The sequence below is a fragment of the Phragmites australis genome, chromosome 12 (assembly GCF_958298935.1).
Source record: "Phragmites australis chromosome 12, lpPhrAust1.1, whole genome shotgun sequence".
NCBI classification, from domain to species: Eukaryota; Viridiplantae; Streptophyta; class Magnoliopsida; order Poales; family Poaceae; genus Phragmites; species Phragmites australis.
In genome coordinates this window covers 9,008,432-9,023,367 of record NC_084932.1, presented here as the reverse complement: position 1 = coordinate 9,023,367, position 14,936 = coordinate 9,008,432, and the positions used below count along the sequence as shown (strand labels likewise).

The 14,936-nt window shown below is 47.3% G+C and overlaps 2 protein-coding genes across 2 annotated transcripts; both read left to right on the top strand.

Annotated features, from left to right (window-relative positions):
• The first annotated feature begins 9,156 nt into the window (after positions 1-9,156).
• LOC133886315 (uncharacterized) lies at positions 9,157-10,869 on the top strand. Its single transcript, XM_062326060.1, has one exon. It carries the CDS (start codon positions 9,157-9,159, stop codon positions 10,867-10,869), a length of 1,713 nt encoding a protein of 570 aa, XP_062182044.1.
• Positions 10,870-12,617: 1,748 nt separating this feature from the next.
• Positions 12,618-13,517, top strand: LOC133886314 (uncharacterized mitochondrial protein AtMg00810-like). The gene has a single exon (XM_062326059.1). It carries the CDS (start codon positions 12,618-12,620, stop codon positions 13,515-13,517), a length of 900 nt encoding a protein of 299 aa, XP_062182043.1.
• Positions 13,518-14,936: the final 1,419 nt, after the last annotated feature.

Here is a 14,936-nt window from a genome sequence, read left to right as displayed (position 1 = left end):
CTCTAGGCGCAGTGACGGCGGCACAAGGCATGTCTACGGTAACTCAGGGCGATGTGGCTGCTGCGATGGAGCAGTGGAGTAGGGGCGGAGACATGGGGAGCTGGGCAGCGGACCTCATCATTGATGGGAGGTACAGTGGTGGCAAGGCAAGCGGAGGCAAGAGGGGTATGGGTGGCGGCGCGGATCGAAGCAGAGAGAGGAGAGCCGATTGAGAAGAGCACTTGTTATGATAGATGGGTCCCTCTAAAATTTCAAACACCAGAAGGTCCGGTGATGCTAACCCAGATGACCGGACAAGCGACCAGACAAAAACTTGTAGAGAAAATGTCAACCTTTAGCTAAAACCAAACTTAAACACCGGATGCTCTGGTGATAATAAATTGAACACTGGACAAACTCTTAGAGAATTTCCAATTCTGAACACCAGATTCTCCGGTAACACTGCACTGAGCATAGGATAAATTCACCGGACTATTTTTCGGACTTTTAGTTTTTGACTACCACCAACTGAACACCAGAAGGTCCGATCCAGAACACTTAGCAAACACCGGACCTTTTCTGAGAGAAAAACCATTTTCAAGTACCGGATTATCTGCTGCTGGTCAATTAATCATCGGATGGACCTATCAGACCTTTATCAGGGATAAGCTGAACTGGCTGCTAGAAGCACAGATCATTGAATGATCTGATGAGGAGAAAGAAATGATCACCGGACTATGCAGTGAGAAGAGAAAAATTCTGCTAAACTAAAAAACTCTCACTAAGTCCAAATTTTGAACAAACACACAACAAAAACACATGTTTGAAGAAATCCTTACCCTCTCAAACACTCATTTGTAAATAGTTGCCAAAGTGGCTATAACATACATAATTTTTCAATAGGAAATAAGAACCAAATAAAAAGGACAGAGAAAACTCCAAGGAAATGTATGAGCTATATTGCCTATGAACTTAAAGATTAAGACTTTAAATTCGCTAATACATGACTCAATAGGCATTAAGCACTTACATCTATCTAATCACACTTATAGAGGTGTAAGTTCACATTGAAAGCGAACAACATTCTTAAAGAGTGATATCATCATTTGTGATCTCTCTACTGCCAATGCACATGCAATGCATAACAAGTGCATGAAAGTAAATACGAGTGCTAGCTATAAGACATGTGAATGCATAGCATAAAATAAATCTATCTTGTCATATTACTTCCCTTCTCAAGCTTCTTCATGGTGAACCCAACAACATGCCTTGAGTAAAACTAGGGGGCCACCAACTCAAGCAAAACCCATGTTCATCACTATCTTGAGAAGGTTAGATAAGCACCTACCATGAAATGCATCTATATGACAAGGCATCACATGATGTTTGAAGCATCTATCACATTCAACTCACTTCGCAATCTTCAAAATGTGGCTTTATCTAGAGGTTTTGTGAAGATATCCACCAATTGATCTTCTGACCTTACACTACTACGAGAAATATCATTTTTAGCCACATGATCTCTAAAGAAGTGATGACGGATATCAATGTGCTTTATATGAGAGTGTTGCACAGGATTGTTTGCAATTTTTACAGAACTCATGTTGTCACAAAGGAGTGGAACCTTCTCTAGACAAACACCAAAGTCTAACAAGGTTTGCTTCATATAAAGGATTTGAGCGCAACATACTCCGACGGCTATGTATTCGGCTTCCACGATGGATAAGGCTACAAAGTTTTGCTTTTTAGAAGACCATGAGACTAGGGATCGCCCAAGCAAGTAGCACCCACCCTGAAGTACTCTTTTGGTCCACATGACATCCAGCAAAGTCTGAATCCTAGTAATCCAAGAGTAAGAAACTAGCACTTTTAGGGTACCATAAGCCTATTCTAGGTGTATGCTTTAGGTATCTAAGGATCCTTCAAACCACACTAAGATGCGATTTCTTATGATTATCTTGAAAGCGGGCGCAAATGCATACACTAAACATAATATCAGGCCTAAATGTGGCAAGGTAAAGAAGTAACCTAATCATAGAACGATAAAGCTTTTGGTCAACCGGTTTACCCGTTTCATCCAAGTCGAGATGTCTATTAGTAGGCATGGGGGTCTTGATTAGCTTGCAATCATCCATCTTGAACTTCTTAAGTATGTCCTTTGTGTGCTTTTCTTGATGGATGAACGTTCCTTCCTTCAATTGCTTGATTTGGAATCCAAGGAAGTAGTTGAGCTCGCCAATCATCGACATCTCGAACTCACTAGACATCATGTCACCAAATTACTTACAAAACTCTTTGTTAGTTGAACCAAATATTATATCATCAACATAAATTTGACACAAGAAAAGCTCATTGTCCATGATCTTTGTGATCAATATAGTGTCCACCCCCCGATCTCGAATCCTTGGTTGATGAGAAAGTCACGTAGGCATTCATACCAAGCTCTTGGTGCTTGCTTGAGTCTATAAAGCGCCTTGTGCAACCTATAAATATAATTAGGATATATAGAATCTTCAAAACTGGGAGGTTGTTCAACATAAACAAGTTCATTAATGAAGCCATTTAAAAAAGCACTCTTCACATCAATTTGACAAAGCTTGATATTATGATGTGAAGCAAATGCAAGAAGGATATGAATGATTTCAAGCCTTGCCATGGGAGCGAATGTTTCACCAAAATCCAAGCCTTCAACTTGTACAAAGCATTGCGTGACTAGTCTTGCTTTGTTGCGTACCACCACAACATGTTCATCTTGCTTCTTCCGGAAGACCCACCTGGTTCCAATCATATTCTTGTCTTAAGGCCTTTATTCAAGTATCCATACTTCATTACGGGTGAAATTGTTGAGTTCTTCTTGCATAGAAATCACCCAATCCAAATCTTTAAGAGCCTCATCTACATGTGTGGGTTCCAAACAAAAGACAAATGAGTAGTGTTCACAAAATGAAGCATATTGACAAGAGCGAGTTCTTACTCCCCTAGATGGACTCCCAATGATAAAGTCAATTGGGTGACCCTTAGAAATGTGTGTTTGCTTCACTTGTAGTTCTTGAGGTATATCTTGTGGTGGTCTTACATCTTGAGCTTGAACTTGAACTTCCTCTAAGAGATAGGAACATCTTGTGATGGAAGTGGTTGATCATACTTCTCATCATCTTGATCAACTTGAGGTGCCAAGGAGGTGTGTGGAGTGGAACTAGAAGGTACATCTTCAACATCCTCCTTAGGCTTGATATCCCTAATCGCCATATTCTTTACCTACATCATCACAAGAAAAACATTCTCCTTAGGAGCCATTAGATTCATCAAACTCCACATCACAAGATTCTTCAACAAAACTGATGACATTGTTGAATACTCGATATGCTTTGGAGTTAGATGCATAACCAACAAGAATACCAATATCACAATATTTTTCAAACTTTCCTAGGCATTCTCTTTTTTTGTAGATAAAGCACTTACACCCGAACACTCGGAAGTAGGAGATATTGGGTTTCCTCCCAATAAGAAGCTCGTATGACGTCTTCTTCAAAAGTCGGTGAAGATACACTCGGTTGGATGCATAACACGCCATGTTGATTGCTTCCACCCAAAACTTCTCCAGCATACCATACTCATCCAACATTGCTCTTGCAAGAGTGATCAAGGTCTTGTTCTTTCTCTACATCATGCCATTTTGTTGAGGAGTGTAGGTTGATGATAAGTCTTGCTTGATGCCTCTATCATCATAATAATCTTCAATTTGAGTGTTCTTGAACTCCGTGCCGTTGTCGCTCGGGATCTTCACAATTGTGGCCTCAAACTTATTTGAACCCTTTTTGTGAACTTCTTGAAGATCCTAACGGTCTTGCTCTTGTCATCTAAAAAGAAAGTCCAAGTGTATCTTAAATAATCATCAATAATGAGAAGGCAATAGAGATTATCACCAAGACATTTGTAGTTAGTTGGTTCAAAGAGGTCCATGTGTAGAAGCTCCAAGGTTCTTGATGTAGACATTATTGACTTGTATGGATGAGAGCTTGTAACTTGCTTCCCCGCTTGACAAGCACTACACAACTTGTCCTTCTCGAACACTACATACTTCAAACCAACCACCATTCCATTCTTGAACGCCTTCTTGAGTTGGCTCATTCCAATGTGTGCAAGTCGATGATGCCAAAGCCAACCCATGGATGTCTTGGTGAAGAGGCATGCTGTCAAGCTAGCTTCATTAGAGGAAAAATTCACAAGATAGATATTTCTATATCTAGGACCTTTAAAGATTAGATCATTATGCTTCTTGTTAGTTATGACAATATCAACATCACTAAATAAACATGTGAAGCCTAAATCACATAGTTGAGCTATGGAAAGCAAATTAAAACTAAGAGACTCTACTAAAAGCACATTAGAAATAGAGAGATCATTTGAGATTGCCACCTTACCCAAACCTACCATATCTGCCTTAGAATTATCACCAAATGTGACTTTATCATGATCGCCCACTTCATCTTCTAGAGAGGTGAACATCTTTAAATTATCAGTCATATGGTGTGTGCATCCAATATCAAGCACCCAATGCTTTCCACCGGCTTTGTACTTCACCTACACACATGAGATCAAGCTTTTTGTTTAGTTACCCAACTAAGTTTGGTACCTTTCATGTGAGACACAAGAGCTTTACGTACCCAAATTTTCCTAGGAAGCTTGCCCTTAGCTTAAGTTTCAATGAATTTAGCCATGCCTTTTCCACTTTTAAGATTATGCAATAGAAAATGATGATCATTAAAAGTGGACTTGTATTTAGGAGGAAAAATAGGAAGGAGTTTAGTAGGAATTGGACACTCCCTTGTGTGGTGGCCGGTGACCTCGTAATGTTGGCAATATGAACCAACTTCTTTGATGAAGCATTTCTTGATCTTTGGTGACTTGGTGATGTTCTCCACCGAATTGGAAAGGCATCCAAGGCCTCTCTTGTTGTAGTACATAGAATTTTTCATGAGGATTTCCTTGTTCTTATACCCCTCTTAGTCAACCGGGCCACACACATATTGAGATTTGCAATCTCATTCATGAGCTCTTGCTCCCTTGCATGGTTAGTCTTAGAAGATGATATAGTATCACATGAAGAAGATTATCACAAGAAATAGATACATTGACCTTAACTACATCAATAGTAGGCAATTTATTCATGCTAGGATCAATAACATCATAAGCTAACTGAAGTTCTTGATATTTGCATTTCAAGTCTACATTCTCAAGCTTAAACTTCTTGTTACTCACTCTAAGAGATTTGCTAGATGCAACTACTTCATCATGTTTCTTAAGCAAATCATAGTATTTAGCAAGTAAGTCATCATGATTAGAGCTAAGCTTAGCATTAACATTTTCAATAGACTTGATTTTAGCTTTTTGCTTCTTGATGATAGTAGCATAGTCATTCATGAGCTTAGATAGATCATTAGGAGAAAGACCATCATTATCACTACTACTATCATCATCCTTACTACTCATTTTGTTGTTACCTTTGGTCATGAGACACATAGATGGTGGAGGTAACGGTAGATCATCATTGGTGATGGCGAGGCCCACGAACTCCTTATCTTCATTATCACTTGAATCTTCACTTGATGTTTCGCCGGAGACCCATTCACCAACAATATAAGCCTTGCGACCTTCACCCTTCTTGTTGAAGAGCTTCTTCTTCTTCTTGCCTTGACCCTTTTTCTTGTGCTTGTCCTCATCCTCATTTGCATCAATCTTCTTTCTTTTATTTTTGTTTCTCTTATTGGGATGAGGGCAATCATATGACATGTGGCCATATTCACCACAATTATAGCACTTCTTGTCGCCACCAGCGAACTTGTCAAATTTCTTGGAGCAAAATTTGTTCTTCTTGGGATCATAATTGTAGCACTTCTTTCCCAACTTGGATATCATCCTTATGGTTCTTCTCATGAGGAAGTAAAGATTGGTGTCAGAGCCATCATCATCATCACCTTCATCGCTTTCACTTGTTGATAAGATCTTCACCTTCTTCTTGTTGTTGTCAATCATTTTGGCCTTGAGAGCAAGATTCTTCTTGATCTCCAAACAAGAACATCTCATGAGCACGAATCTTTCCCATAGCATCGGTGGTGATCATGTCATTGATATCTTTCTCATGAAGAAGAGAGATGACAATGTTGTATTGCGGCTTGAGAAGCACCATCAAGATCTTACGAATAGTGTCTTCTTGAGACAATTGAGTGAGTTCAAGAGAATTGATTTCTTCAACAAGCATATTAATGTGTGAATACATATCTTTGCATAGCTCATTTGGAAGCATCTTAAATTGATTAGGGTTGTTCATTAGCATATGATATCTTTCCTCTCGGAATTTTATAGAACCCTCATGAATTTCACAAAGACCGGTCCAAATATCATGAGCTAATTCCTTACTCCTTACATAGAAAACACCTCTTCACTAATTCCCTAAAAAATAACATTTTTAGCCTTAGCATTCCATCTAGTTTGTTGTTCAGTAAATAGTTGATAAAGGCCAATGGAAGCGGTTAGCCAAACTTCGGCGGAAATAGCCTTAAGATAGCTCGCCATATGAACTTTCTAATATGAGAAGTTCTTTCCCTCAAACCTTGGCATGCTACTTTCATTTCCGAGGGTCATTGCTCTAGGATTTTAAGCCTATCAAGAGCACGAGGCTCTGATACTAATTGAAATGAACAAATAGCCCAAGAGGAGAGTGAATTGTGCTATTAAAAATTTACTCTTACCGAATTCTAGAACAAGTAGAAACCTTAGCCTAAATGAATTGAAATACGACTATACGATCAAATTAGGTGGAAGCATAAAAACAAGTAAGCTAGAATACAAAGTAAATGCGGAAAGTAAAGCTTGCAAGTAAGTAAAAGCTTAAATATAAATATGGGAAAATAAAGAGATGGACAAGAGAACACTGATTTTTTCTTGAGGTATCGAGGAGTTCGCACTCCCCCTAGTCCTCATTGGAGCATCCACAAAGGATATTACTCCTCCTTGAGTCACGAAGTCTCAAATGCTCACTCATGATTACCGCTTCTCCATCTCTGGATTGGCGGGCATCAAACCAAGCACATAACTCTTCCCGGAGCTCCCACAAGAACTCCAAGAGCTCACCGAGACATCTCCAACCATCAAAGACTGGCTAGGTGTTACCAACCACCAAGAGTAACAAGCCAATTGCTTCACTTGACCAAGATAAAGCCTAGACTATAGCTAGATACACACCTGCTACTCTCCAAGCACTAAAGATGTCCTTAACCTTCAATTAAGAACATTGGAATTTACTCAAGTGCACTATCTTGCTTCTTGATGACACACATAGTGTATAAGATCTTCTAAGGTCGTAAGACAGCCAATTGAAACTAAGTGAGGGGGTATTTATAGGCTAGAGATCCAAATTTAGCTGTTGCCTAACAACCCACACATTTTCTGTTAACACCAGATGATTTGGAGAGTATCTCCTTACAATCACCAGATAATCCGATGAGAACAAACTTCAGAGCCCCATTGTGCGAGCTGTCATTAGCCATTACTGCTAAAAAAAATGATCCAGTGGATTCATCCAGCTCGACTTAGTTCATCACCGAACCATCCGATTAGAAGAACCAAGCTAGGCTACCCATTGCAATCTTCTCTGCAAAAATTAGTCTGGTGATTCCTCTTTGCCTTCATCGGACCATCCGATCAGAAGAACAAAGTTAGAATACCCGTTGCAATCTTCTGTATAAAAATTAGTTCGGTGATTCCTCTTTGCCTTCATCAGACCATCCGATGGGTGTAGCTTCTTCTGGAACCAAAAATTCTTTTCTATAAGAAATGCTCTGGTGCTCCAATCTTTCTATCATCGGATAATCTGGTGAATTCAACTTCAATTTCACATGGAAAATTTTCTTCTGCTAAAAAAGCTCTGGTGCCCTCACAGGGGGTAACACTGGACCATCCGGTGCAGCACTTCAAAAAATTCAGGACACATGTCAGCAAGAAAAGGTTCCGGTGATATCTGTAAGTTAACCATCGGACCATCCAGTCTTCTCATTTGTTTTTGTCTGAAACAAGAGAAATGCTCCAGTGAGAAATAGAGTCACATTATTGGACTATCCAGTGAGGCTAACTTCACTGAGCTCTTCCAATTCAATCTTTTCTTGAGCTCTAACTTCACGACATCTCATCCATGGACTTCTATGAGCTACCTAGCGTTAGAGATTCACAAGTGTACATCAAATCAAGTCTAAACTCATCTAGATCAAGCTACTACTCTTATCACTTCTTTATAGTACGGTTAAAAAGACTAAAAAAGAAGATCTATACTACTCTAAGTGTCCTTCCTCTCCCTTGTAACAATTATAATTAGAAGATTCTTAATCTCGATGCACATCTCCTTTGATCATCCATATAATAGCCTTAGTGATCAATAATACCCAATCATTATTGTGAACTAAAATTTTTTAATACCCTTCAAAATAAATTTGTTAGTCACAATGATACGGTTATCATTAATCATCAAAACACTTACCACTTACCTAGGAATCTAGATGCTACAACTGTCCTCTCCACAGAGTACTCGCAGTACTGTCCCCATCACCTCTTCACCACATACACTCTAATGTCGTTGGAAGAAGTGTGCTGGGAAGCCATCCAGATCTGGTGCCTTTGTTGGGAACATTTGGAAACAGGGCCCATTTGACCTCATCGGGTGTATATAGTTTCGCAAGATCTGTTAGTTAAGCATTGCGCTGTAATTAGTTAGAAGTGCATGTTTCTCTTTCTGTTATGCATGCGCACGAGCACCGGATTGTGTGGTCGCCGTGCGCGTAGGAGGTCGTGGCGAGAATAGCTCGCGCATGAGCCTAAGTGATCGGTGGTGGGCGACGTCGCGGATGTGGAGATGGACGCGTCGTGAGCGCGATGTGCGGCTGGCCACCGAGAGCTTTGCTCTTTGTATTTCTAAATAAAAGGAGAATAGATCAACAGAAAATGCTGCGGTTTTGAGTAGCACCAAAGACCTTGTCTCGTGTTCCAAGTACTCGCGTGAGTTGTTCTTGTGTTCTTCATCTGTTTCCGTCTTCGTCGCCGAGCTCCTGCTCTCGTCGGCGGCGTTCATCGCCGGCCAAGAGCTGACAAGTGGTATCATAGCCTGTGTGAGGTCTTGCAGCTGCCATGGCGTCTCCAAGGAGGTCCCGTGGCCGTACCCCGCCGGGCACAGACAAGGTGGGGACGTCCGGCAACGCCGAAGGCGACAAGACACCGTCGCGCTCGCCAACGCCACGTCCACGCCGTTCTCCGTCGCATCGTTCGTGCACCCGGGACGCAAGACGTCCGCAGGAGGTCGTCATCGAGTGCGTGATCAGGGAGACCGGCGGCTCCAGCAACTGGCCGCAACTGTTGATGAAGCTGAAGCTCCAAGCCCGCCACCTGTGGGATGCCGTCGAGCACGGCGACGTCGAGTTCCATGACGACCGCACCGCTCTGGACGCGATCTGCAGCGCGGTTCCGCCTGAGATGGTCTCCACGCTCGTGACCAAGGAGTCGGTGAAGGACGCCTGGGAGGCCATCAAGACGCTCTGCATCGGCGATGATAGAGTGTGGAAGGCGACCGCGCAGAACCTCCGTGCTGAGTACGAGGTGATCACGCTTCACGACGGCGAGGCGATCGAGGATTTTGCCCTGCGCTTGACGGGGATCGTCCAGCGGCTGGCGGCCCTCGGCGATCTAGAAGCGGACACCAAGGTGGTTGCCAAGTACCTGCGCGTCGTGCGTCCAAGGTACAAGCAGCTCGTCATCTCCATAGAAATCCTTCTCGACATCTCGCAACTCTCGATCGAGGAGGTCATGGGGAGACTGAAGGCGGTGGATGACGTCAAGCCCTCCCTGCCTCAGGATGCCGGCGGCAAGCTGCTTCTCACGGAGGAGCAGTGGATCGAGAGGTACAAGAAGCGCAAGCAGGAGTCTGGCTGGGGCAGCTCCACCTCAGGTGGCCACGGCAAGCATCGTGGTAAAGGCCGCGGCCGTGGCGCCGGCGGCAACACCGAATCACGTACCGGCTCCAGCTCGGGCCGGGCCAACCCCGACGACATCTGCAAGAATTACGGTAAGAAAGGCCACTGGGCCAAGGATTGCCGCGGCAAGAAGAGGGAGGAGCAGGCCCACGTGGCCCAGGATGATGAGCCCACGCTACTCCTCGCCCTGGGTGCAGTGGACTACTGGGGGGCTCACCTGGAGTCCTCCACTCCATCACCGCTGTCGCTCCCAAGCCACGATGGCACCACCGCGGCGCCGTGCCAATTTGAGCTCATGGAGGAGAAGGTGTTCGCCACGTTCGACGCGGCTGACGACCGGGACCCGAAGCGCTGGGTCCTAGACACCGGCGCCACGAATCACATGACGGGATCCCGCGCGGCATTCTCCGACCTCGACACCGGCATCGTCGGCATGGTGCATTTCGGCGACGGCTCCGTCGTCAAGATCGAGGGCCGCGGGACCATCCTGTTCGCGTACAAGAATGGGGAGCACCGCGCCTTCGCCAACGTGTACTTCATTCCCCACCTCACTGCGAACATCATTAGCGTTGGCCAGCTCGACGAGGCAGGGTTGCAAGTGCTCGTGGAGGGTGGAGTGATGCGGGTCCACGACAAGGAGCGCGTCCTGCTCACCAAGATTCACCGGAGCCCAAGCCGGCTCTACGTGCTCGACATCAACATTGCATGGCCGGTGTGTCTGGCGGCGCACGCCAACAAAGATGCGTGGCTGTGGCACGCCCGATTTGGGCATGTCAACTTCGGCGCTCTCAGGAAGATGCCCCTGCTGAACCAGGTCGAGCAGGTGTGCGACGCCTGTCTGGCTGGGAAACACAGACGCACGCCGTTCCCGTAGCGCGCTCTCTCGCGTTCGACGGAGGTGCTCCAGCTGCTGCACGATGACCTCTGCGGCCCCATCACACCACCGACACTGAGCGGTAACCGGTACTTTCTTCTCCTCGTCGACAATTACTCACGGTACATGTGGATCACGTTGCTTCCGAGCAAGGACGCCGCTCCCGCGGCGATCAAGCGCATCCAGGCCACGGCGGAGCTCAAGACCGGGAAGCAAGTCTGTGCACTCCGCACGGATCGAGGAGGGGAGTTCCTGGCGGGGGATTTCGACCAGTACCGCACCGAGCTCGGCGTGCAGCGCGAGCTCACGGCGCCCTACTCGCCTCAGCAAAACGACATCGTCGAGCGGCGAAATCAGTCCGTGGTCGGGACCGCCCGGAGCATGCTCAAGGCAAAGCAACTCCCGGGGGTTTTCTGGGGGGAGGCGGTCACGACGGCTGTCTACTTGCTCAACCGGTCATCGTCCAAGAGCGTAGGAGGCAAGACCCCCTACGAGCTCTGGACCGGGAGCACGCTAGGCGTTCAGCACCTACGTACCTTCGGCTGCGTCGCGCACATGAAGGTGACGACGCCGAACCTGAAGAAACTCGACGACAGGAGCCGGTGCACCATCTTCGTCGGGTATGAGGCGGGCTCCAAGGCCTATTGCCTGTACGATCCGTCGACGCGGCGGGTCCATGTCAGCCGCGACGTCGTGTTCGACGAAGCCGCTCAATGGACCTGGGCGGGAGAGCTCGCCGACGCCGCCGATGACTTCAACATCGAGCAGGCCACCGCGGATCAGCCCCAAGTGATCACCGTGACCTCGTCCACCACTACGCATGCGGCGGCATCAGCATCCAGCTCGGCATCACCCGCGCAGACGCCCGCGTCACTGTCGCCGTTCTACGACGTCGCGCCGCTGACACCAAGCACGCCAGCACAAGCTGCTGGGTAGGAGCTAGAGTTCGCCACACCGCCGGACACAGACGAGGCTGATCTGGATGTTGATCACGATGATGCTCCGCTTCATTTTCGCAGGCTGGACAACGTGCTGGGGCCCTCCACACTACTAGGCCTGGCACAACGGGAGACGGCGGAGCACCTGCTGCTGGCTAGCGACACCGAGCCATCCACCTTCGCAGAGGTGCAGGAGCATGAGTGCTGGCACCATGCAATGCACGATGAGATGACGTCGATCGAGGCAAATGACACCTGGGAGCTTGTCGACCCGCCGCCGCAGACACGACCCATTGGGCTCAAATGGGTCTACAAGGCGAAGAAGGACGCAACCGGGATCATCTCCAAGTACAAAGCCCGGCTGGTCGCGAAGGGCTACGTGCAACGGCAAGGAGTCGACTTCGATGAAGTGTTCTCGCCGGTGGCTCGGATGGAGTCGGTACAGCTCCTTCTTGCGCACGCCGCGAGCGAGGGCTGGACTGTCCATCACATGGACGTCAAGTCCGCCTTCCTCAACGGCGAGCTACAGGAGGAGGTTTACGTCGAGCAGCCGCCCGGCTTCGTTCTCAAGGGAGAAGAAGGCAAGGTCCTGCGCCTCGTCAAGGCACTCTACGGGCTCCATCAAGCTCCTCGCACCTGGTACGCAAAGCTGGATAGCTCCCTACTCAGACTCGGCTTCAGGCGCAGTGACTCCGAGCACGCAGTATACCTCCGCGGCAAGGTTTCATGCCGCCTCGTCGTGGGAGTGTACGTCGATGACCTGGTGATCACAGGCGGGAGCATCAGCGACATTGATGATTCAAGTCGCAGATGAAGGCCACATTCCAGATGAGTGATCTGGGTTTGCTGCACTACTACCTCGGCATGGAGGTGACGCAGTCGGCGGATGGGATCACCCTGGGCCAGAGCGCGTACGCGGCGAAGATCCTGAAGAACGCCGGGCTGGTTGGGTGCAATCCCAGCTACATCCCGATGGAGCCGTGCCTCAAGCTGAGCAAGGCGAGTACAGCTCCCGCCGTCGACGTAACCACGTATAGGAGCATCGTCGGCTCGCTGCGGTACCTGATGAACACAAGGCCAGACCTGGCCTACTCGGTGGGCTACGTGAGCCGCTTCATGGAGAAGCCAACCACCGAGCACCTGGTGGCTGTCAAGAGGGTGCTGAGGTACATCTCGGGCACCCTGGACTTCGGCTACCACTACACGAGGAAGAAGAAGGATGCGCAGCTCATCGGCTACAGCGACAGCGACCTCGCTGGTGACATTGACACGCGCAAGAGTACTACGGGTGTGGTCTTCTTCCTCGGCAACAATGTCATCACCTGGCAGTCACAAAAGCAGAAGGTTGTTGCTCTGTCTTCGTGCGAAGCAGAGTACATCGCCGGGACTACGGCTGCCTGCCAGGGCGTGTGGCTAGCGCGCCTCCTTGCGGAGCTCAAGGGCGAGAAGGCAGGCGCGTTCCAACTCAACATCGACAACGAGTCCGCCATACAACTCAGTAAGAATCCTGTCTTCCACGATCGCAGCAAGCATATAGATACAAGATTTCATTACATTCGAGAATGCATCGAAGAAGGAAGGATGAGTGTTGCCTCCATTGGCACCATTGAGCAGCTGGCGGACATCATGACGAAGGCTTTGGCGCGACGCTTCTGTGAACTGCGCGCCAAGCTTGGCCTCGTCAATCTCAAGCAGATACGCAAGGCTTAGGAGGAGATTTGTTAGTTAAGCCTTGCGCTGTAATTAGTTAGAAGTGCATGTTTCTCTTTTTGTTATGCATGCGCACGAGCACCGGATTGTGTGGTCGCCGTGCGCGTAGGAGGCCATGGCTAGAATAGCTCGCGCACGAGCCTGAGCGATCGGTGGTGGGCGACGTCGCGAATGTGGAGATGGACGCGTCGTGAGCGCGATGTGCGGCTGGCCACCGAGAGCTTTGCTCTTTGTATTTCCAAATAAAAGGAGAATAGATCAACAGAAAATGCTGCGGTTTTGAGTAGCACCAAAGACCTTGTCTCGTGTTCCAAGTACTCGCGTGAGTTGTTCTTGTGTTCTTCATCTGTTTTCGTCTTCTTCGCCGAGCTCCTGCTCTCGTCGGCGGCATTCATCGCCGGCCAAGAGCTGACAAGATCATCATTCATTGCTTCTGTTACCTTCTGTGGGACCGCAACTAATAGAACTTCCAAGTCCGCTAGTCCTTCCGAAGTATACAAAGAGCTGTAAAAATCTCTTATCATGCCTTGGAGTTCCGTGTCATTCTCAGTAATCGACCCGTCCGACCGGGCGAGCCTTGTGATCTTATTTTTCTTCTTCCTCTGAGAAGCACGTTGATGAAAAAACCGAGTATTATTATCACCCTCTTTTAACCGTTAGATTGAGCTTCGCTGCCTCCACATGATCTCCTCTCTATGGCACATTTCGGCCAGCTTATTGAGGGTTTTAATTTCCTCATGTGACGGACCAAGGCATCTTGGCACCGCACGTAGTTATGCAAGTTTTCCTTTCAGCTCCTTCATCTCCTTCACCACACTACCGAAAGAAAAGTGACTCCAGGTTTGCATGTTCCCTGAGAGCCTCTTTAATTTACCATGCATGTTTCCTATAGTGTGTACTTTTCCTTCCAGCCCCAGCTGTTCTCGACAAACGGGAGGAAGTCTTGGTGTCTCTCCCACATCTTTTCGTACCGAAATGGCTTTGGCATCCAATCTCTGCGACGTGGTTGTTCCTCAACCTCTGGTCTTAACCAGAGCAAACAATGATCCGATTTCGCAGCATGCACATGTCGCAGCGATGCCAAAGGAAAAGCAGCCGACCACTCGGGACGTGAGCACTCGGTCCAGCCTTACTCTCGTGTATCCTCCGCCAGCAGCTCATTTCTCAAATGTCCAGTCCGCCCCTGAGTAACCTATGTCCGCAAGGCCACACACGTCCACTGCCTCTCGGAATTCATGCATCTATCGTGTTGGTCTCGTACCTACTCCGACATGCTCCTCAGGCCGAATAACGTCATTATAATCTATAATGCATAGCCATGGTAATGCTGATTCACCACAGATCCTTTTCATCAGCTCCCATGTATTATGTCTCTCGCTCCGCTCGGCCTCGCAATAGATACACGTCAAACGCCACGGA

Bases quoted from the DNA above. Each gene is read 5' to 3' on its own strand.
- LOC133886315 (XM_062326060.1), top strand. From the start codon at position 9,157: ATGGCGTCTCCAAGGAGGTCCCGTGGCCGTACCCCGCCGGGCACAGAC.
- LOC133886314 (XM_062326059.1), top strand. From the start codon at position 12,618: ATGAAGGCCACATTCCAGATGAGTGATCTGGGTTTGCTGCACTACTAC.